The following is a 25,026-nucleotide window of genomic DNA, read 5'->3' as shown; positions in this document are numbered from 1 at the left end:
TGGAAAACGTATTTTTGCGGTTCATTCTAGCCGTCCCAACTAGTAAACCGGTTTTTAATTTTCACACTGAGTTAGGATTTGCATACATTTCCGACTTAATTAAAGCCCAGCCGGTATTGCTATGGCACAGACTTTGGACTACAGACAGTACGGGCCTTAACAGGGACATAATAAAGGACGCAAAGAGATTAGATAATGTCCGTAAAATTTTATGGTTGAAATACGTTGAAAATTTTATGCAGGACATTGGTCACCCTGAGTATTTTACCTCGCCCGACAGTATGAACTTTATCAATCAGAAGGAGTTCAAAAAAGTCTGTATGACCCACCTAGAAGAAAATAGATTGATTCTTGAGATGAATAAACCTATGGTGGTTAAACATCAGCTAATTAATACTACGTGCAATATTCAACCTTATCTGTCATATGTTTTGGGTGGATATGACAGATACCTCCTGACAAGAGTTAGGTTCGGGACTTTCCACCATTTAATTACTTACCCAACCATTAATGACTGGTCAAGGGAACTATGTTTATGCCCCTGTGATAATGTCTCATCACAAAGTACGATGCACGTGGTTTTATTCTGCAAGTTCTACACCAACGAGAGGCATAGATGGTTACTACTTTTAAAACAGGGAGGATGGAGGCAATGCCGCCCTGCCTTTATGTATTTACAGATGTTGGATAATTGTTTTTGTATTGGTTCTATGGTGGGCTTTTTAAAGAGTGCATTGAGGATCAGGAAAGGTCTCATCAACTGAATTGGGAGAAACGCGCTGGGCTGGAATAAACTAGCATGAGATAGATCATTTAGGGAGTTACAAAATGTTTACATGTATATTATCATTTTATAGGATTTTACCTACGAAAGTTGAGGACTGATGAATTTTAAAATAAAATAGATGATGATGTATTCTTTTTTTATATGCTTTTATGATTTTTATGATTAAAATTGAATAAAGCTTGCTTTGACTTGACTTGAAGGCTGGACAACTGACCAGGTTTTTAGATTCATCCTCCTCTAGTGGAAAATTGTGGTTTTGGGCATAGGGACTTTATATGTCACCTTCATAGATTTAAAGTCAGCGTTTGACCTGGTGCTATGTGGGAAACTCTGGGAGGTGCTGAGAGACACAGAGATGCCCCTGGCGATAATCAGGGCCAAGTGTCTGACCATATTGTTGTAAACAGGTGGGTTAGACAGGGCTGCATGCCGGCACCCACACTGTTTACATTATATATTAATCAGGTTATGGACTTTTTAGCTGGAATTCCAGCAGAGGCACCCTCTTTGGGGAACAAGAAGATCACTATGCTCCTCTTTGCGGGCCACATGCTCCTTGTCTACAAAACTCCCAGTGGACTGCAGACCCTATTATAACCAATTTAAATCAGTTTGTGATGTAAGGGGGCTAGAAATTAACACCAGCAAGACAAAACTAATGATGCTCAATCAACACAAATCTTTTTGAGGTTGTTTTACTTTAAATAACATTGGACTGGGGAGGGTATGCAGTTTTGAATATTGGGGTATAAAGCTGGCTGAGGGAATGTCCTGGAAGCCCCATATGAATAAGACCAACCTAACATTTAGACAGATAGTAGGAACAATGAGAAAGGAATCCTTGGGATCCTACACTAAACCGGGCACTCCAGCATTATATATTTATTAATCCAAAGCAATTAGCAGTGCACTGTATGGTGCTGAGCTGTGGGGGTTGATAAAATGGATGATCTCACCTTAACCGAGAACAGATATATGAGGAACTTAGTTTATACCCATTTCCATGATCTCCCCACAAAACTGTAGTGTCGTGCATTTCTGCTTAGCCAGTCTAGTTATCCTGTGGAATGTTATCATTCATGTGATGTTTGGAATGTTGGGATACTGGACTCTAGGAGTCAGTTGAGAGCTGGGCTGAGCAAGTAACATACTGCTCCTGGTGGGGTCTCTGCATAAGCTTCCATCTTCTACTTGGAATAAACTTCTAAATATACTACCTTGTCTAATTCCTGATTCATACTCCATCACTACAATTTTGACGACGATTTGACTGAACTTCCGCCTGCTACTTCAAGGACTTCTAAGATTAATGTAACTTCAAGGTAATGGACTTCCTTTTCTTCTAACCACTAATTCAAAAGCATACTGGCGCCCTGCGAGCCCCACCAGTGACCTTTCCACCGGTCGCCCACATCCCTTAAATGCCAGTCCCTGCTGTAATTTACCTACATGCTTCTCCTAAAATCCATGGAGAATTATTCTGCCTTGCCGTAACCTCAGGCCTGCTTGCCTTCTACCTGCTGGTCAATGCTTGCCTGTCTTGGAGGAAGTTTGCCTCTCCTGCCCCTTGGGACAGCCGTACCCTTCCTGTTACTTTAGGAGAGTTTATCCATCAAATGCAGAGCAACGACTTCCCCTGCTCCTTTGTTTCTTGCTGCCTGCCTGCCTTGCCCCTCTGCTTCTCTAGGAGAGGTGTACTGCCCTGCGGTGTCTCCAGTATGTGTGACCACACCAGCGTGTCTGTCGAGATGTTTCTGCCGAGTGCTAAGTTCCTTTAAGACACCCCTTTACGCTACCGTCCAGGACCATTGAGGTGTGTTGGAACATTTTGCTTTGCAGTGCCTGGTTCAATGTGCAACATGGGTGAAATGTCCCTGGAGTTACTGCCACTAATGAAATTGTTGATGTTTTTCAAATTTAAACTGTCAGGTACACCACCTGTGACTACTTTGCGCATTTTGTGGATGAGTCACGTATTTCCTTATCCTTACACCTGTTGTTCCTCCGAAGTTGCCAGTATTTTTAATTAGAAGCTTTAAATTACTCACTTTCCTTCAACCGCCGTTCACACCAGCGCGAGCCTTACCTTTTGAAAGTGGCCTCACGCGCGTTTTCTCCTCTTCTCCCTCGAGACTCTGTGACGCTTCCTTTCCTGGCAATGTTTGCTGCACTGTAATGCCGGTAACCATCCGGTACGGCGTCACTGTGCGTGCCGCCATATTGTGGTTGGCGGCTGAATTAGATTACATTGGATTCTGCCATTTGATACTTCCTTCTTGATGGAGAGTTACTGCCAACCATGTTTTTTTTTCAAGAGCAGCAGCAGCGTCAAACTGCCTCAAGAGCAACTTTTCACAGGAAATCTCCTGTATTTAGCACGACATCGGGGACGTCGATCTTTTTCTCACCTTAATGGGTTGCTGTACTCCAGTTTTCCTTGTTCTGCAGGACATCGGCAATTTCAACAGTGTTTTGTTTCCTCAATGTACTGTTAGTGAGAGTACTTTCCTCATAAAAAAAAGGCACGTAGTGTGTGAGTAGTTGATTTACACCTTTATTGTCTACAATTTGCAGCTTATAAAGTGTTATTGAATCCCTGCTGCGAGTCCTCTTTGCTGATTCGCACAGCCTTTTATGTTCTATTTCCACTTATTTTCGCTAATGGACAACGGTGACTACCTTATTTATTTTATTTTATTATTTTTGGGGACATTTACTGTGTGATACATGGTTAATTTAATTTTATTCAAGTTTCCACTCCACTTTAATTTTTATGTTCTGGCATGATTTCCTTATACAGTCCCACTTATCGGGTGAGAATTCGTTCACCTGTAAGTATTATGTAGCAGTTGTAATTTTCTAATGGATACTTAATGATTCTATTGTTGTGTTCCAAAATTTTGTTCTACAAGCTTTAATTGTTTTTACATATTTCTGCTTATTTCTTACAATTGTTTATTCGCAATTCCAGCTTTGTAACTTTCAATTTATATGCAATTTTGTGATAATTGACATTGGTTGCTATCTGCATTGTTATCTGCATTTTTCGTACTTCACATTTCATTTTCTGCCTTCAGTTTATTTCTCACGATCTGTGCAATTTCTTGTGTGTAGACGTACGTCACTTGAAATTGATTTTTCACATTCTTCTGATTAATGATGATTAATGACACTCGTTATTTTCTTCGCAGGTTAGACCCTTCAAACTATGTTAGAATTTTTTCGCAAATTCTTCTTGATGTTTGTCACCTGCATTTTCATTACTCTTTATTTATTCTATACTCATGAGTTTTCTTGGTTTTGTGCACAAAACCTCTTCCTGTGATTCTTTTTCAAAAGTTCTGTATGATTTTTCTTCAACAGTTCTGTATGATTCTTCTTCAAATGTTATGCCAGTTTCTGTTTCACCTTGCGCAAGGGTTTCTTTCTAGAAATTTTACTGGCAATTGTGGTTTTTCCATTTTGTAAATTGTTTGTACTCCTGTTCGGTGTAGTTTTTTCAACTTTCTTCTTTCTTTCTTTCTTGGAGATTCTTGTTGTTTTCTCCTGTTAGGAGTACTTTTCTTGTTTTTTTGTGTTTCTCTTCTTTGCCTTCCGTTCGTCGGTTCTCGCTTTCATACCAGTCTGGCCAATTGGTGTGTTTTGCTGTAACCTTGAACGTATTGTTTAATTCTCTTTTGTCCTTGAAAGAGAAGATGTTGTGTCTTCCTTCCTTCATCCTTGTTGTACTTCTCTTACCTTTGCTATGCTATGTTTTTCGTATTGTGCGTCACATCTTTTTTTACATTTTGTAATTATTCACCTCATTTAATTAGTGTTTTCTTCCTTTCTTATTCTTGCTGTTCTCGTTCCTATTTATTTCATTCTATTCTATGTATTTATTGTTGACTTCCCATTTTATTCTTGGTGTTTTTCTTCATGTTCCTTACTCATCGTCCACTCTATGTTTCTATTGTTATGGTTATACTTTGCATTTTTTATACCTTTATAAGGGGCAAGATGTGTAGTGTCGTGCATTTCTGCTTAGCCAGTCTAGTTATCCTGTGGAATGTTATCATTCATGTGATGTTTGGAATGTTGGGATACTGGACTCTAGGAGTCAGTTGAGAGCTGGGCTGAGCAAGTAACATACTGCTCCATGTGGGGTCTCTGCATAAGCTTCCATCTTCTACTTGGAATAAACTTCTAAATATACTACCTCGTCTAATTCCTGATTCATACTCCATCACTACAAAAACATCAATCAAAATCTATGTCCTGGGATTGGGTATTTGAAAACGAGATCAGGAACAGCAATTTAAAAAGACTAATGTGGGAATTCCTAGATTTTAAACCATAGTGTTTGTTGGAGAGTTTCCATGATGTGATGAAGATCGCGGTTAATAGAAAGCTTTATATCCAATTTCGTTATGGTACACTTACTCTAAACACATTTACAAGCTCTTGGGTATGCAATTTTACTGCCAATAGGGGCTGTCCATGCTGCTCTGCCCCCAGCGAAACCATAGTCCATGACTTCTATGGCTGTCCAGCATATTCACTGCCTAGGAGCAGATGGCTAGCTCATATATGCAAACAACTGGGCACCAGGGACTATAGTGAGGCACCTCTTATCTTAAAAAAAGGATGCCAGATTTATTCGTTTGTGCATCCGCTAAGTTTTTAAGTCATATGTGGGGTATCAGAAGGAAGGCACAAACAAAACCATCTAACCTGATAATTTGATTCAATGTGACTGAATATGTTTGGTCAGTGAACAGTAACCTCCACTATCTCAAAGCACATAAAGTAATAATGTATAAAAAGCAGAAGGTTCGGGTGCATTGATGTACCAATCTTACATGCAATTAGCATCAATCAGTGTTTATGCAAGTGGGTACTTTTAAGATGTGTTGTAAATGAGCAGCAGGGAGTTATGATTGCTAATATTTACACTGAGTTCTTATAACCCTGGATAGTGAGTAGGTGCTTGGTCTGTCCATAAGCAAATAATGCATTAACTCTTAACAATAGAAGGTCTGAGATCTAATAATTTTGTGTTTTATAAATCCTACTCTTTTAGCTAATCGAATATAATGGATGTAGCTTTTCTTTTATCTATTTTAACATATATGTAAATGGCTTTTATGTTTTAATGAACTAGAAACATGTAATTAGTAATACATTATGTATAGTCATGTTGGTGCTTTTAAGGTCTGATTGACTGAAATAAAGTTTATTATATAGTTGATCTATAGAGGCAAATTCATTTTAAGACAAGAAATCTGTTTTGAGGCAAACCCACTTTTCCTGTTGTAAGGTGTAGGTGAATGACCTCCAACTGTGTGCAGGAATTTGTTTAACACATTTGATTATAGCTCTATTACTTTTTCAATCCATTAGTAGTCATGTAAATAAGACAGAGTCATGACAGAGTGAGTGTGAGAGGTAATGAGAGGTGTGAGAGAGGTTCATCTGATGTAAATGTGAGTGCAATACAGACTTCCTCTGCTTAAAACAGTGAAACATAAGTCCATTGGACTCCAGCAAATGGATAGACACTACATACATTATTGCTCGTTTAAATTAAATGTGTGCATTGTAACAATCACTGCAAAAAACAACATGTAAACACTGGAAAAAGAGAGATTTTTTTCTATTTTAGGGGTTAAACTGCTGAATAAATACCAATAAGCCCTGATTTCAAAAGACTTGGAAAACACTGAGAAAAAACACTGAAATCCCCACAAAAAATAAACACTGAAAATAAGACAACCTAAATATAATGTTATAAACAGACTCTATTACACACCGATTACCTATCTATATATAAGGTATTAGATCATTCAAGGTGCCCCATGGTAGGAAAGATTATGACATGTTACCTGTTAGAAGCTGTCATTGTATTAATAAAGGGTATAAAAAGGAGATATTTTTGATTAGGCTTTGTGCCTTGAAATAATGGGAAAGTGATAGATTACCTTGTAAAATATGGAATGATTCCACATTATGGGGCCGATTCCGATCCTGGAAAAACCGGGTACGAACCGTCGGTCGGAGAGTTTTCTCCGTCCGACTCGTACCCGGTAAAAACACCATACAAACTTGCAAGTACGATTCTTACGGAAACACCATTTCCGTACGAGTCGGAAAAAACACCGACCGACAGCAAAATCCATACGAATGTGATCCGGGACACCGCGGACGTGAAGTCTGGACGGAGTTAGGCATGTTTTTACATCCCAGCAAGTACGATTCGCACCGACAACAGTCCAGACGGCAATATTTTTACGGCACCCAAAAAGTGCCGGAAAAGCGAAGGACGCCGCGATGCGAGCGGAATAGGGGGCCCGGTACGCGCCGTCTCCCCCCAGCCCCCCGTATGTATGCGCCGTAACCCCCCAGCCCCGCGGATGTACGCGCCGTGTCCCTCCAGCCCGCGGATGTATGCGCCATCTCCCCCCAGCCCCCCCGTGGATGTATGCGCCGTCCCCCCAGCCCCCCGTATGTATGCGCCATACCCCCCCAGCCCCGCGGATGTACGTGCCGTCCCCCCCAGCCCCCCGTATGTATGCGCCGTCCCCCCAGCCCCCTGCGGATGTACGCGCCATCCCCCCAGCCCCTTGTATGTACGCGCCGTCTCCCTAGCCCCCCCACGGATGTACGTGCCGTCCCCCCCAGCCCCCCGTATGTACGCGCCGTACCCCCCCCAGCCCCACAGATGTACGCGCCGTCCCTCCAGCCCCCCGCGGATGTACGCGCCGTCCCCCCCCAGCCCCCGTATGTACGCGCCGTACCCCCCCACAGCCCACCGTATGTACAGCACATACCCCCACCCGTGTATGTACGACACGTACCCCCACCCGTGTATGTACGACACGTACCCCCACCCGTGTATGTACGGCACATACCCCCACCCCTGTAGGTACGGTGCGGACCCCCACCCGTGTATGTACAACACGTACCCCCACCCGTGTGTGTACGGCACGTACCCCCACCCCCGTAGGTACGGTGCGCTGGGGGTCCGCACCGTACCTACGGGGGTGGGGGTACGTGCCGTACATACACGGGTGGGGGTACATGTCCTACATACACAGGTGGGGGTCCGCACCGTACATACGGGGTGCTGGGGGGTACGGCGCGTACATACGGGGTGCTGGGGGGACGGCACGTACATCCGCGGGGCTGGGGGGGTACGGCGCGTACATACGGGGGGGCTGGGGGGGACGGCGCGTACATCCGCGGGGGGGCTGGGGGGACGGCGCATACATACGGGGGCTGGGGGGGGTACAGCGCATACATACGGGGGGCTGGGGGGGTTGTTCGGTGCGTACCGGGCACCTGTTTGGACGTCACCATGGTTGCTATAGGAGTTCGCTCCGGACGGTCTTTTTACCATACGGTTGTACAATCGGACAGACAGTAGGAATCGTACTTGCGCGCTCGGACTTCAGTTTTCAGATTCGGACGTAAAAATGTCCGGGGAAGTGTCGGACACCTTTTCCGACCCGAGGACGTGTCGGGGAATTTACCCAATGCGATTCGTATGGACTTTTTCACATACGAATCGTACTTGCCAGTTTGTACGGGACTTGTGCGATTCGTACGGTAAAAAATCCAGATACGATTCATACGGGGAATATTTTTCCAGGATCTGAATCAGCCCCTATATAGTTATTGTGATGTACCTGGCACTGTTCCTTTTCAAACAAAAAATAATTTTAAAAAACAGACAAATTCTAATAAATTAGTCCCAGATGTAAAAAATAGAAAGCGTTAACTAGAGTTATATCATTCTTTGTAACATCAGATAAATGTGATGGGACATAGGCTAGACAAAGGTGGCGTGATACAAGAATGCAAGATCTGGAAATGTTTAGAGACACTGTTTAAAGGAAGTTTCCAGTGATGCTCAGGATAATGTGCATACTATATAATTTGTGTCAGGTTTAGAAAGTGGATGGACTGATAAAATAAATTCATAGTGAATCTGGTGGGAATCTATGCAGATAGAAATCTATATAGATCATACAATAAGGCTCAAAGGAACACATGATGGTACCAGCACTGAGGAGGAAGTTTCTCCAGGTGTTTCACAAGGTGCAAGGTGGCAGGCAGGAGTGAGGCTACTTTAGGCTAATCAATCAATCAACCAATCACTCAATCAGCCTTTGTAAAGTGCTGCACTGTCACCCCTAGGGGTATCTGGGTGCTGTGTCTTCCTCAAAGTGCAAGATAGTTGAAGTGTTTTAAAACCTCTGAATGTGGCTTTCAGTATTATCTCTGGAAAAGGTATTACCGGATATCTCTGAAAACATTTGTGCATCAGAACAGAAGAAGTGATGTGTGAGACAATAATGTTTCTTTCATTGAATCTGAAAGGGATGCGAGGACTGGCAAAAGCAGGCAGGATCTATGAATATGTGCAATAGCAAAAAATATCTATTATGTCCCTGTAAGAGACACATCTCCTTGGGCAGTGATCTAGGGTGCAAAGTCTTTTGGGAGTGGAACTGAGAGCGACTAAAGTGCATCATATTGGGAGATGGGTATTAGCAGAGATTAAAGTCAGGCATGCAAAACACATGGTACAGACCTTTTAATGTCCCAATGTAGATTATATTGCCATAGGCAGAAAGTTGCCTAATATTCTGATGGAATTTTTGGCCCCATATATTATAGCGGGGGACATTATTATCATCATGAATGAAGTGATATATTACTCTCTTGTTAGAGCCTATTATAGAAATAGCAAGTCAGAAGCATAATTACATGGCATGTTTCAGGAGCTTGGCCCCACAGCAGGGTTATAATACCAGCCTCTGCAATGTATGAGGGAGGATCTAACTCCTGAGGGAGCTCTTAAATCTTCAAGGGGCCATATTCAACCCAAGGCCAATGAATTACTCTGATATAAAACAAAACTGGGTCCTGGCTCAAAAAAATCAGCTGGACTGAGCCCAATTAACAGAAAACAGCAAAACAAACTGTCCAAGCTGAGGATCACTGAAAACAATCCCTTTTATATCTCCTATCATGAGAGATAAAACGTGAAAGGAGGGCTTTATGAATTGCCTTTTATTCAGAAGAACATTTATTGTTTATTTCTCATTTGTGCGCTCAACAATTATTCATTGCGCATTTACATTTTACAAAATACATCATAATATATACACAAATACATTAAACAACAGAAAACAATAATCTTGATCCCCTATATGGAGGTTTCAAACTACATTCATTCATCAAACATTCTTGGCCAATTCATTCATACACACAATCAACAAACACTGGACAAAGTGGTCCTAATGACACCTCTCCTTTTTAATGAAAGGACTTCCAAACTCTATATATGTCATAACATTTTCTCTTTTGAAACACAATGAAAGTCCATAAGAACGTTTTTACTTAGAGCCTATCAAATGGGTGCAAAAAAGGACCGGTCTGGTCCAGTGTTTGTTGATTGTTAATTGTTGAGCGCACAAATGAGAAATAAACAATAAATGTTCTTCTGAATAAATAAAAGGCAATTCATAAAGCCCTCCATTCACGTTTTATCTCTCATGATAGGAGATATAAAAGGGATTGTTTTCAGTGATCCTCAGCTTGGACAGTTTGTTTTGCTGTTTTCTTTCAATGAATTACTCTGAGGCATGGTAAACTAATCCCATCACTTTGTGTTACTCCACTTCTGCGCAGTTAACCCTGCAGCCAACCTTACGCCACATATGATGAAAGACTGTGCACTGTATAGGGTTCAATGCAAAACCATTTGGGGCGACATGCGCCCCAACCAAAGGCACAGCGATAAAGTCCTTGAATCCTCAATTTGTGTTTAGACCAATTAATCATTTTTTAAAACATGTAATCATTTGCTTGCTCATTTTTCTCTTTATCTCCCGTTAAATCCACAAGCGCAGTATCATGCCAATTTTCCAGATTTCTAATGCCATTGATGTGCCCATCCGGGCCTCTTTGCAATAACACGTAATGACGCATTAAATTCACCCAACGGCAGCTTTAATAAAATACCCAATGCATTTCGGGCTGCTCAAGCCCTTCGTCAGGGGTCACTGCAAGTAAACAATAAAATCACATCTTAATTGCACAGTTACTTTTTGAAACATGTCAGTTACAAAATCATTTATGAAAAACTCATTTTGATAAAACTAAACCCATCACTAAACCCCTCGCTGATCACTACCTGCTTGCTGATCTAACTATCAATGCGCTGAACCCTCCGATCCCCAGCCTTCATTGCACAGCCTCTGACACCAAACAGATTAATTCTTTCCACTGTATAGGGTTGCCTGCCTGCGGGGAGAGTTGGCTGTCTCCGGGTGGGTTGGCCACAATCCCCTGGCCGTGCATGTGGGGTTGGCTGCCTGTGGTTAACTGCCCACCGTGCACAACCAGAGGTCATATGTGACAAGTAGTTGACTTTACATATGGTAGTACCATGTTACATTGAAAAAACACCCTCATAATACTACTTGTTATTAAGAATTTTTTAGTACTTCTTTTCTAACCCCTAATAACATATTCGTTTATAAGGCAATATGTGTCAAAGAAGCTTGGATGATATCATCAATGATGGAATCAGTGATTTCATAAATGATGTCATAGAACATGCATAAGTGATGTAATATGTGAGGTCATAGGCAGAGCACGCAGGGTGCAAGATATACTAATAACTATAACTCATGAATTTCTGTGTTTTTTTTAGTTCAAACATTTATATTGTCACTGAAATGGTCACCTAACTATATCCTAAATATGATGGCACACTAACCTTAGTTTATTTCAGTGAATACATTATTTTTCTACTCCCACTCCACCCTATAGAACAGTAGGCAAAGTTTGGGCCGCAAAATGGTTATATTTACTGTTCCCACCCCATTTGAAGCAACAGTAAGGGGACGTGTTGGACTCCAGAGGAGTTAGATTCACTCCAATCAGTTCAACAGTAAGGAATGTGTAGGAATCCTGAGGGGTAGATTTCCTATTCCCTCCCCAGTCCAGGCAACTGTGAGGAAAGTGATTCACTCCAAGGGGGTTAAAATTATTATTCACGTTCCGATCCACACAACAGTAGGGAAAGTGTTCCAAAGGTTTACATTTGCTGTTCACACTACATGGTAACTAATAGTGCAGAATATGTAGGACTTTGGAATGATTCCAAATAACATTACACCCCCTAATCATTTTGTACAAAATATGTACATATGTAAGATAAAAAATATTATCATATTACAAAGAAGGCATACATAATATATATCACAAAAAAAATAAAAAAATACATAAAATTGAACAATTAAAAAAACGTACCTCCCTTTCACAAAAAAACAAAAGGAATAGAAAAATGTAATTACTTGTATAATAAATGCAACATTTCTTTCACTATTATTTCAACAAAAAAATTATAAAAATAAATTTTAAAAGCGTTATTGTTAAGAAGAAAACACTAAATTATTAAATAAAACAAATAATGTTGATAATATTTCCAAAATTAAAAAAGATACATAAATACATATTATTTAATAAATTAAATAGTATTAACAATTAAAGTAGAAAAATACTTACCACCCTTTTCCCTCCAAAACTAACAAACCACTATCAAAACTTACATTACAAGCAAAAATGTAAACATTCAACTTATGATTATATTTAAAAAAAGAATATAACAATTGCAAAATAAAATGTAATTACTAAATAAAACTAATTAGCAGGAAAATACAATTATTTATAATTTAATTAACTTCCCATGCTATTCCCCTACAAATCCACAACCTGTTACTAGGATATAAATTAGCAACAAAAATAAAAACTTTTAGATATACTCTAACATTTTAAAAATAAAAATATATTCCAACAAGCACCACTTAAAACAATGTGCATATTTAATAATTAATTACACAATTAAAAATTAAGTAGCAGTAAAATAAAGTTATTTGTACTTTACAAGAATGTACCACCCTATCCCCCAATGTAAATTAACAACCCCTACTGCAATAACAAATAATTAATCAAAATAAAACAAATTAAATATGCATTGCAAAATAGAAAATTAAACTTAAATAAATAAAATGTGCATTAAACAATTGTTAATATTATCGCTCAAAGGTATATTAATATTGATTTAAATTAATTACCACCCTATTTTCCTGCAAAGGTAACAAACTATAGCACAAAAAATTAGCAACATTTATACTGACAATATTAACATCTAAAATTAACATTTCAATTAATATATATTAAATTAAACAAAAAACAATATTTTTGCAAATATATTTGAGCAAACAATATTAAATAAATCAATATCATTGAAAAAAGTATTAGATGCCAAAACAATGATATTCTCAACAAAAATATTTAGTGACACAATATTTTTGAGAAAATCATATTTTTGGCTTGATATTTATCCAACAAGATATTTTGTTCATACACCATTAAATGTTTTAGTCATTGTGGATGTTATGGAAACAGCCTTGGCTCTGCTCCAATAGAACCATGCCAGCCTAAACTGTGATGCTAGTGGGGCTTTGGCCTTGTTGGCCATTTGGAAGGAGAGCTACCTGGCGACTATGGCCACAAGGTCCTTCATTGTGACAAGGCTGAAGGATGGATTTGTAGTTTAAAAAGGAATCTGAATCAGGGATGTTGTTTTGTATTATAAATTGTGTTGCAGTGGCATAGTTTACCTTCATTAGAGAGTTATTTTGAGGAATGGTGTGTGTGTATAAGCACAGGGAAAAGGGGAGTCAAGACTGGATGATTTCAGATTTCCATGGAGTGGGTATGATCCTGTGGCAAGTGATGAATGTATTTATATAAAACAAGGGTAATACTTTTTGCCAAGTGAAGTCCACGTAATACACATATAAGAGTATCAATCTCATACCCCCCAATCTTTCTAAAAATGCTTCCAAAACTTTTAAGCATAACCTACTCAGATGTAACCCTGAAACTCTAAACTTAGACCCTTCCCTCAACACAAAAAAAGGCGCCATTATTAACGGCCTGATATTCTTTACTTCTAAAATGTCCAAATGGCGAAACACCCTAAACAACCTGTTGAAGGTACAGGAAATGAGAAACATTCCTTATGGCTCTAAGATGCTAATAACACCCTCTCGAAAACTAAGAGCAACGCTTAGTATAACATGCTACAAAAATGGCACGATTCTCATTCAAGCCACCAACAAAGATCTGGAACGATTCAAAGAATATTTCTCAACCTTAAAAGAACACGTCCTCAACAGCCCTCCCTCTAGAATCCAACCAAATAACAACTCGTAAGCTATCTCCCCACATAGGAATCAATCCACTGTGATAGTAAACAGCATCGATATTGATCCCAATCAGTCAAACCAAGCTGATGCGATAGAAAACATAATCGCTAACAAGCCCCAACAGTGGAAACAGGACTCCAGTAGCACCATAGTTATTAGTTATAGCCCACATGCATCCAATTCATCTTTACCCACAACCAACCACAGAGTTGTTAACCCTGAATCAAGCCCTAACACCGATCCCAACCCTACACTGGAAACAGGCATTAGTTTGAAATCAACAGTATTAGACCAGGACAACTGGAGACGTAGTCATAGGACTAGCGCTAAGAAATGCGAAACAGCAACAAGAAACAAGGTTATTGTCACAGTAAAGCCGAACAGTAGCCCCAATCCTCCAGAGTCAAATTATGCTAGCATAACATCAGGGTCAGTGATACAACTTCCTATCATCCCTCAACCTCAAACTGAGTCTAAGAAGCGCAGTGCACCCCACCCGAATAGGAAGCTCGATAACTTGAGTTTGCAATCCAGCAAGACTTATAAAGCCATGCAACTCGCGATCAGAGACATGAAGAGCCTGCTACGCCTATAAGAAAAATGTCTATCAAGGTGGGAGCTCATACAGAAATCCACCCACGAAACTCAGAAGAAACTAAAATCTACCCCAATGGTAGCGGCCAACAGACTACTCCGTCCCCGAAATCAACTTAATTATCTGACAGACAACGAGTTACAAACCCTTTTACGATCCTATGAACCAGCCCACATTACTCCTATTAAGTTAGACGAATACAAGATTCAGTCAGTCCCAGCTAACACTTACGGAACAGCAAAGACTAGCAATAGAGTACTAAATCTCAGCAACCTAACAAATGTGATAATAATTCCAGAAAAGTTAGACTCTTCAACGATTAAACCACAGAAACACATTAGGTGTATTCTTCTCAACTGTCGGTCAGCAAAGAAATATGCTACAGACATAGCTGACCTCATATTAAGCCAGGAAATCGACGTAACTATACTAACAGAATCATGGCTATCTGACTCTTCCTCACCATGTATTAGTCCCCCCAAACTATTGCATTATGAGACTAGACTGACCAATCAAAAAGGGAGGACGCATCGCCTGTATACATAGTGCTGACTTTACCATCATGAAAATACAATCTGACCCTCTTGAGTCATGTGAGTATCTTGGTATGTCCTTAAAATCCGCTGACAATCAAATTTGCAACTTGCATACACTTTACTACTCCCCAGACAAAAACACCAGATTCATAGATCAGCTGATAGAAATCATCACAGCTAACTCTACACCTCATTCCAATGATATGTTTTTTAGGAGACTTAAATCTTCATTGGGAGGATCACTCTGACAATCAGATCAAACTACTCAAAGGCTTTCTTAGAAGATCAATCGCTGGTCCAAGAATGTCTTCTACCAACCCACTCCAAAGATTCTACCTTTCACTGGATTATAGCTAAAGAAAAAGCCATAGAGAAAATTGAAATCACCCCATGCAATTGGTTTGATCACCACATCATTACCTTCAAAATACCCTTCACAAAACCAAAAGCTTCCTCACAAGCAAAAAAACCCAGAAAATGGGCTCGGGACACTAGAGAGCTCAATATGGATTTGGTTGCAGCACGCTGTGAAATAGAATTGTAATCTCCTAATAACATGGTGGACGTCAGTGACCACACAGAGTATTACAATAATACGATGTCAAGTATTATGGAGGACATAGCCCCGCTAAAACTCAAAAGGATCCCTTACAAAGACAAAAACCCTTGGTTTAACGGTGACCTCAATGAAGAAAGACGGTCACTTAGATTCACAGAACGGAAATGGCGACAACACTAACCCTGGGCGTAGTTCGCGAAGTAGCACTACGCGAAGCTACGCAAAGTGCACTTTGCAGTACGCGAGCTACGCGTAGCACTTTGCGAACTGCGTAGTACCCTGTTTGCACTGTGCAAGGTGTCGTTTTCAATGATTGCACAGTGCGGACAAGCAACCGGCACTGTGCAATCATTGAAAACGGCATCTTGCACAGCGCGAGCTGTAGTTTTCTGCTGCTCGAGTAGATTTTTACTCGAGCAGCAGCTTTCTCAATGCGGACTGGTAGTTTCTCATCGCGAGCGGTCGCGAGCATACACGACCCCTCGCAATGAGAAACCTGACCTCCTCGTGTTGAAAATCTCGCCGGGAGGTTTATTTTCCACGCTCGCGATCGGCAACTTGATGTTGCTGATCGCGAACGAGGAAAAAGTCTCGCCGGGATGTCATTTTGCTTGCTCGCGGTCGCCAACTTGACGTTGAGGACCGCGAGCAAGCAAAAAATGACCGCTGCACTACGCAACACTACGCTACGCGTGTTCGCACTGTGCTACGTGCAATTCACTTAGTGCGAAGTAGCGCAAACTTCACAAACTACGCGAGCGTAGCGTAGTGCTTTGCCCAGGCTTAGACAACACCCTTCCTCTCCACATCTATTGCAACTAAGACAGGCCAGGAAAGCATACAATAAAAGCATTATAAACCCCAAAAAAGACTTATTCAGCAAAGAACTGGACAAGGCAAAAAATAGACCGAGGAAACTATTTGACCTGATAAAAGATCAATCCAATAAAACGGCCAAATCAGCACCAACTACCACAAAGTCGATTATAAGCAGTAAAGATTTCTCCTCCTTCTTCACAGCCAAAGCCAAATCGATGGAGGTGAAGCTCAAAAAGCAGCTGAAGACCCTTGTATTACTAAGAGCACCCTAGTTCTGGAAAAGCCTAAAAATAATGCGGTATGGTCAGAATTCAAGCCTATCAGTGATCTAGACAGTGCAAAGACCATCCCGATTATTAAAACAAACAATCACTACAACGGTCCTTAACCTGCAAAGTGTTGGTCTTCAATAAATCAATTCCTCATTCCCTCATGGACAAAGATCATCAATGCGTCACTGGCACAAGACTCAATACCGGACTGCCTAAAAACAGGGCAAGTCACCCCAATCTTTAAAAAACCAACAGAGAACCCCTCTGACCCCAACAATTTTAGACCAGCAACAAACATCTCCATGTTAGCCAAAGTCCTGGAAAAATGCGTACAGCAACAATTGAGCCATCATATCTCAGAATTCAATCTGCTGAATGACTGCCAATCAGGTTTTAGACCAAACCATGGTACTGAAACAGCGATTCTGCATATCGTGGATGCCGCTCTACTAGCCCTTGACCGCAATCAAAGCTGTCTCTTAATCCTGCTCGACCTCTCTTCGGCATTCGACGTGGTGAATCATGCGAAAATACTGGATCGCATGAAAAATAGGATGGGTTTAGAGGGTACAGTCCTGAAATGGTTTAGATCTTTCTTAGAGAATAGAACTCAAACATTTATAGTCAACCAAACACTATCAGCTTCGTCCAGAAATGCAATGGGAGTGCCTCAGGACTCAACACTATCCTCGGCACTTTTCAATTTGTACGTAGAGCCACTCACAGAAACCTTACAACGAGCTAACATCTCTTTCCACATGTACGCAGATGACACAGAGCTGTACATCAAGATTACATCAACGGAAGAGATAGATATCATGAAACAAGCTCTAAAGAGTACCATCCATTGGCTAACCAGTAATCACTTAAAGCTTAACCCTCATAAAACCGAATTCCTGATGATTCACCCACAGAAAAGCGCCACAAATGTCCTAGAGTGGATCAACCTGATCACAGCACTAAACTGTCAGCTGAGGATTATTGATTCTACCAAATCCTTGGGAATTATACTAGACAAAAACCTGAATATGCTATCACATAGCAACACAATGGAAAAACATGCCCAGTTCCTCCTAAGCTACCTTAGAAAACTGAAACCCTTCCTAAATAAGACAGACCTTAAAACTGCAGTCCAGGCACTAGTAATATCAAGGATCGAGTACGGTTGCACAACCCTAGCTGGTCTCCCCAAGATTTCAACAGCCCCACTGAAAGCCTGTCTCAATGTGGCCACAAGACTTATAACGGGCTCCAGGAAATTCAACCACATTACCCCTCATCTGAAATCGTTTAACTGGTTGCCTTACGAAGTGAGAATACAACTAAAAATGTCATGTATTACCCATAAAGTGATTCATTGCAAAACACCAGCATACCTAGCTCAGAAAATAACACTTTCAATAGGATGCCGTGTATCACGGAGTCAGGGAGATCTACTACTGAAACCGTCCCGTTTCCGTAAGAAAATAACTTATGACCGAGCTTTCTCTGGTGCAGCGCCTAGGACTTGGAACGCTCTCCCCCTAACATTAGAAGAATTTCATCAATCTCTGCTTTCAAAAAGGAAGCCAAATCTTTTTACATGAGTGAATACCTACCATAATCGCAACAGATTCCTCATTATCATGGATCCCATGATCATATGGATGCTACCTCTTCGGGGTACCGTATTTATGTGTTTTTTAATTTTTTGTAAGCATAATTGTTTTTGCAAATAGTGTACAACTACTGATGACTTTGGTAACAAAATCGTTGATAGTTATATTAATGGAAAGCGCTCTGATCCCCACTAAGGGTCATGTCCGCGCTATATAAAACACCAAAATAAATAAATGATAGTTCTCAAGGAATTTGTTTATCTGAATTAAAGTCTAATAATACCCCAAATGCCATATTTCAAATAGATGTTTCTATGCATTTATTGAGAATATCTACAATGGCAGCAGCTGTGCAATGCTCAAAGGGGAACAGCGTGAAATAAGTGAAACAAACAGTTTTGTGTCTGCCTGTACATGGAAAGGGCAATACAATTTGCTATAAGGGTCAGAAGGCTATAACAATTGTCAATTTTAAATAGTGTACTAATTACAGTAGCCAGCAGCAAATTATGTACTTGTGTCTACTGAGTTTCCAAGCTGTATAATTCAACTTGATCATTGAAAGAAATACCTATTCAGAAGAACTGCTGTGGTGAACTTAAGAATGTCAGTAAAATAACAAGATTAAAGTCATAGCCAACGGTGGGAGTTAAGTACAGAACATTCAGACCCACAAACGAGTCTGTAAGTTACTCCCTCAAATAATGTTAGGATGGCATCAGATGAATGGAAATTGTCCAATAACTGTTGACTCGAGTGGTCAGTTTGCCAATGGGAGATTAGCATGGGCTTGTTTCAATGGATAGCATATCAGGAGGCAGATGAAGGGGAGACTAAACTGACATCCAAAGGTTGCGGCAGAGTCTCTTGACCTTATAAAGGAATTCAGGTTTAGGCCTTGTTTCTTTAAATGGCCACAGAACACCTCAGTAGCTTGAAATATCCCTATAATTTACGACAGGGAGTAATTTATATATCTCAAGTGCATTAGATATTGTGTAATGCTTTTGCAGTCTATACACCACGTGGCTGTTCCATGTGAGTTTGCCTTAATAAAATGTGTAATGTTACTCCTTAAGATGAGTTCCGAATTAAGTTCCTCACTCCAGTCTAATCATTTTAACTAGTGTTTACTATTTCCATGAAGTGTAAAGAGTTTCATTTGTCGAAATCTACTTGGATTTCGTAAAGTACAAAAACTGAAAACTCTATTGACTGCTTCTTAATATTTCTGCAGTATTTCTACTCGTGCCTCTACAGACTTTCCCATAGAACTTGTGTTATACAACTGAAAAATATTCTTCAGTAAATTCACTTGGTAACACATAAATACTTTCATCTATGGTCTTAATGTGGCAGGAAGCACCTTCCGATAAACTTTTGGAGCTTAGTGTACTTTTCCAACATAGAAACACAAGACTCCTCAAACTCACCATTCAATCTTTGACACTGTAGCGTTCTGACAACTCCAGCTGAAAAATAGAGGTGTAAAATAGATTAACTTCTGTGAGCCCTTATTTTTAAACAGGGTTGTATATCACATAAATCAGTGTTATTTTCTTAGAATAGCGGTTTGCGAAATCAGAATTTTCCTGTGGAAGATCACAATTCACAAAGTTGCAAAACCAACTTTACACTTCTTTGGCTGAAGTTAAAATGTCTAGTAAAAGTATTTACCCTCAAAAGTGGCCTATGTGCAAAAATGGATAAGCAAGTTTTTAACATTCAAACCTGGCCTTTAATGGGATTTTCAACTCCATTCATAAAACATTTCAAGTACTCTTTGGATTTTCCAAAGTTAGCTAAGTTTTTTTAAAAGTCTTTATTTTGGCAACAGGTGTCTGCCCGCTCTTGACTCACTCTACATAACTGAACAAATGACGAAACTAGTAGTTCCCCATCACTATTGTTCATCCTTTGATAAGATGGCCGCACACAAAAGGAAGACTATCCGTCAGCCGTGGCTGGCACAGATAACAGCAGCGAGGAGAGGCAGTGGCGGGTGAGGGGAAGTTGACAGACGACAGGATAGGGAAAGTAAAAAAAAAAAAGTAAAACCACTGACCTTGCGCTCGCCGCATGGCCGACTCATCAAAGCAGTGAGTGCAAGGTAAGTGGTTTAATTCATTGTTTTATTTTACTTTCTCTATCCAGTCATCTGTCCACTCACCCCTACCGGCCACCCCTTCCCCACCGCTGTTATCTGTGTCAGCCTCGCCTGTGGTCCACCTAATAAAGGAACAACCTCAAAACCTTGCGAACAATGCATCAATTAGGAAATAATGTATAGAACAGCAGCTACAATAGTATATAACAAATGTGTGAAAAATCCACTTAGGAAATCTAAAACTTGTCAGAAAATTAGTTTGGAACACTGGTGCACGTAGGTCATGTAATCTCTCACTAGTGTGTTGCAGGTTTTTTTCTTTCTTACATCTCACTATCCTAAAAGACACTACCCAGTTTTGAAAAACCCACTCCTTAAAATGAATAAAAAATAATTCAATCATATTCATTCTTGTTATTGTAAATTTATGCCAATAAATCTGCAAAACTGAACCAAAAATGCAATCCACCAAACATGTTGAACGTCTCTAGAACTGATGGTGAGTATGAACTCATAGATCTTTATCACAAGTAACACCATAACCTCTGGATTGGGTATTTAGCAGATGTGATAAACACCTCCAATTTTTCAGCCTGATACATTTTGGCAGATTTGACTTGATGGAATCTGTCAGGAAAAATTGCAACGATTGATAATTATCAGACAAATCTTAATTTCCATAATTTTGCAAAGTCCTGTTTGCATTTGGATTGGACTGTCGCCCTGAACCTACAATAAGGCCATTAAAATGTCTTGGGGCCTTATTATGACTGCGGCAGTCCAACGAACCACTGTTGCCATGGTGGTGGTGCGGGCACCACGGCACCGGTGGTCTGACCGTCCCATTCCATTTGGACGGTCGGACCACATTGGCACTGCTGCAACCACCAGGGATCTCTGGTGTTGCAGTGGCCTGAAGGCTGCAACATGCTTGGCTTGGCAATGGCGGCCACGCCAAGCACATTACAAGTTTCCTTACTGCCACACTTTTCATGGTGGTGCCTACCACCGCGCTTGACCTTGCAAAAACTAAACAGGAGTTTTACCAGATAGCTCGCTTCCCACATGTTTTGGGTTGTATTGATTGCACCCACGTGGCAATATGTCCCCCTGCAGCACATTAATATTTATTTAGAAATAGTAAATGTTACCATTCCCTCAATATTCAGGTTGTTTGCAATGCCAAAAACATAATAACTGACATTGTTGTGCAATTTCCCGGGAGTGCACATGATTCTTATATATTCAGGCAAAGTGGCATACACACCCATTTTGTCAGGGGAGAATTTGGAGAGGGACATCTGCTTGGTAAATATGTGTAATTGATTCTCACAGTCATTGCACGTATGTCAATGTCAAACTGCCAGTGACCCTTTGCTTACTTACATGTAGGTGACAGCGCATACGCCTTGCGTAATTACCTTATGACGCCTTACCTCAATCCCACATCTGCCAATCAACAGAGGTACAATGCAGCACATATTTCAACAAGGAACATCATAGAGTGCACATTTGGGCTGCTGAAGAGCCGATTCAGATGTCTCCATAAGACCGGTGGAGCACTTCAGTACAACCCTGAACAATGCTGCAAGATAGTAGCAGCATGTGTCATGCTGCACAATATTGCGACAAAGGGAGGAATGGAAATTGAGGTGTTTGACAGCGACTCAGAGGATGGTAACCAGCAAGTGCCACACCACCGTGCAGCACAAGGGGCAAGCACAGCAGAAGGGCACAGGAGAAGATTGGACATCACACACAATTATCTCTGAGGTGAGTAATGATGACACAGAAACTTTATATTGCAATCAAAGTAATCTTTAATTAAATAAATAATGACATGAGTGTTGAAGCACACTTTTAATGTGACCAGTGGCACAGGATTCTGAGTAATGGACATAAGTGGTTTGAAAATGAATAATGACTTGTAAGTCAGTCAAAAGGTCAGATTACAACAATGGTTATGTCACCATATTGGAATGTTATTGTACATGGCAGTCTAGCGCTTTCTCCCACGAACACCCAGACGCCTGTCAGAGCCAGCATAGTCATCCCTAATGTTGGAAGCGGAGGGGGTACTGCTGCATGTGTTGCGTCTTCCTGCAGTGGCCACTTGCATTGCCAAACTACTTATGCTTGAGGCCCCCTCCCTACCCTCTTCCTGTGTGGAAATGTTGGCTGCAATTGTGGAAGCATTAATCAATGCCACTGCATTGGTCACCTGGTCCAGTGCTTTAGCCACATCCCCGCTCCAATGGCACATTTCTGTTTGCATGGTCACAGAACTACGTTCCAGCAGTGCAGTTGTTGTGGCCAGCCTAATGTTTGATTTAGCAAACATTTTGAGGTGCTGCATTAGTTCATGACGGTGTCTATACTGGGATACATGTCCCTCCTGCATGACCTTGGTCAGTTGCTGCACACTATCGGAAAGTACTGCAATGTTGCTTGCCATCTTCCCAATTTGTAACTGTACTGCACGTGTGTTCTTCATCTGCAGGCACTGCATATGGAGCATCTGTCCCTCAAGACCACCCCAGACATCATTTGGTTGCTCCTCCTGCTGTGTTCTGAGTGATCTAGCTCTTCTACGCCGGACTCTGACATTGCTTCTGCGGACCTGTGTTTGTGGATTTGGGATGGGAGTGGCTTGGCCATGGCTGGCATCTGGTGTTGCATTAGCCTCATCATTAGAATCCAGGGTGACCAGGGGTGGGACAGTTGCCCTGCGTGAGTTTGGGGCACGTGATGGATTTTTTGGCAACACGGGTGTGTCCATATGTTCAACTGCGCTGGTGTCCTGCATGTCCTGGAAATCACTATCCTCAGGTTCTACACGCATCTGTGAGGTTAAACAATGCAAAACAGCATTAATTAATGTCTGTGATGTCATGTCACAGTAATATATTTTTGCCTTTGTTATTAAATTGGGAATTTATTACACTATTTAGACTTGTTTATCTCATATTTGTGTGTTTGTCATTGTAACTGCTTGACCTGACTACATCTCCCATTATACACCTCCCTTTATGAATACATTGTGTACTGGGTGTTCAAAGTGTGCACTTGTGCTGTACTAAGGTCATGTTCTACCTTTATAATTTAGGACAATGGTAACATGCCTTCATCTTACCTTCAGATGTGTTTGCTGCTCCTGACGTGTCTAGCTGTGTCACACCAACAGCAGCTTCAGGCTGGATTGTGGATTCTACCAAGTCCTCCATGGGAGTGTTCCCAGTGCCTGTCGGTGTTCCCCCTCCTGTCTTCATTGCCTCCTTGAGCCGGTCAGCAATGCGCACCTTAGCCCGACTCCGCAAGTCGTACCATCGTTTTTTCAGCTCTTCGATGGTGCGGTGTGTCACCCCAATGGCATTGACCCTGTTTTGGATCTGGATCCATATTTTTCTTTTCTCCTGCTCTGCCACTTTTAATGATAATTTGCCAAAAAGCTTATCATGGCTGTGGACTACTCCCTCAATGAGGGTGTCAATTTCTTTTTCAGAAAACTTTATTTTCCTCTTCCTGCCTGTTTGGCTGTCCTCTGCTGTTTGTGAAGCTTCCATTTAGTTGCAATTCCAGGTGTTTCCAATGTCTCTGTCCCACTCCTGTTCAGCTCCCAGAGCCAGCTCACTCCTCTCCCTGAGACTGTGCACTGAAAATGAGGCTGGAGCTGCTCACTTCCTGGTGTTGATGTCATCAAGATGCATCAAAAAGTGACTTCGGTAATTGCAATTTCACCGAAAAGTGAAATTGCTAATAGCAAGTTCGCAATTGCCGGAATCGCTATTTTATTTGCGATTTTTATCGATTCTTTAATTTATCGCAATTTTTTTGTTGCATCTCATTTTGCGAGTCTTTACTTGCGATTCCTTAAAAATCACAAATAAGGAATCGCAATCTTTGACATTGATGCATGTGCCTGCATATGTTTAGTTGAAACTATTATATATGTCCATCTTTAGACTCCTGGTCTTCATGGCAGACATACAGGTAAACAAATGTGGGTCAAGCTGTGAGCCACAGTAACACTAGTACACAATTTCTTGGGTAACGTTCTGGAAAGAGTGGTCAGGTAAGAACACAGTGGCTTCCAATGGTCTCTAGGCCTTGAAGCACTAGGAAGAGTTGTCGTGCAGGTCCCAGACCATTGCTAGCAGAGGGTCACATCTGTAAGCTAGTCTTGAAAGTAAGGGGCTCTGCATCTCCCCATTACCATGGCAACTTTGTGCTTGCCCAGTAGCATTGCCATGGCAGTAAGTTTACAAAATTCCTTGGGAACATGTTTTAATATTTGAGTAGTGCCATGCTGAGGGTTATCTGAAATACATGACCTGTCATGTCCTCCACTGCCTCTGTTACTTGTTCCCTAAATGTAGCCACAATGGGGCAGTGTCATTCCATGTGTATAAATGTAGCCCTTTTTGCCCTACACGTTTTGCACCTGTTGTCGTTCATGAGCATGAACCTGTCCATGGCCATTGG

General features: G+C 41.0%; 1 protein-coding gene across 1 annotated transcript in view; it reads right to left on the bottom strand.

The window, feature by feature from the left end:
- LOC146833914 (potassium channel subfamily T member 2) overlaps positions 1 to 25,026 on the bottom strand; it is a 1,568,236-nt gene that overhangs the window by 1,380,036 nt on the left and 163,174 nt on the right. The window contains exon 4 of the mRNA XM_085599924.1: positions 19,871 to 19,909. Coding sequence (XP_085456050.1) covers positions 19,871 to 19,909 — 39 coding nt within the window. The remainder of the gene's footprint in view (positions 1 to 19,870; positions 19,910 to 25,026) is intronic.

The sequence above is a fragment of the Triturus cristatus genome, chromosome 4_2 (genome assembly GCF_964204655.1).
Source record: "Triturus cristatus chromosome 4_2, aTriCri1.1, whole genome shotgun sequence".
NCBI classification, from domain to species: Eukaryota; Metazoa; Chordata; class Amphibia; order Caudata; family Salamandridae; genus Triturus; species Triturus cristatus.
Note: the sequence above shows the minus strand (reverse complement) of the source record. Positions and strands in the feature narration are given on the sequence as shown.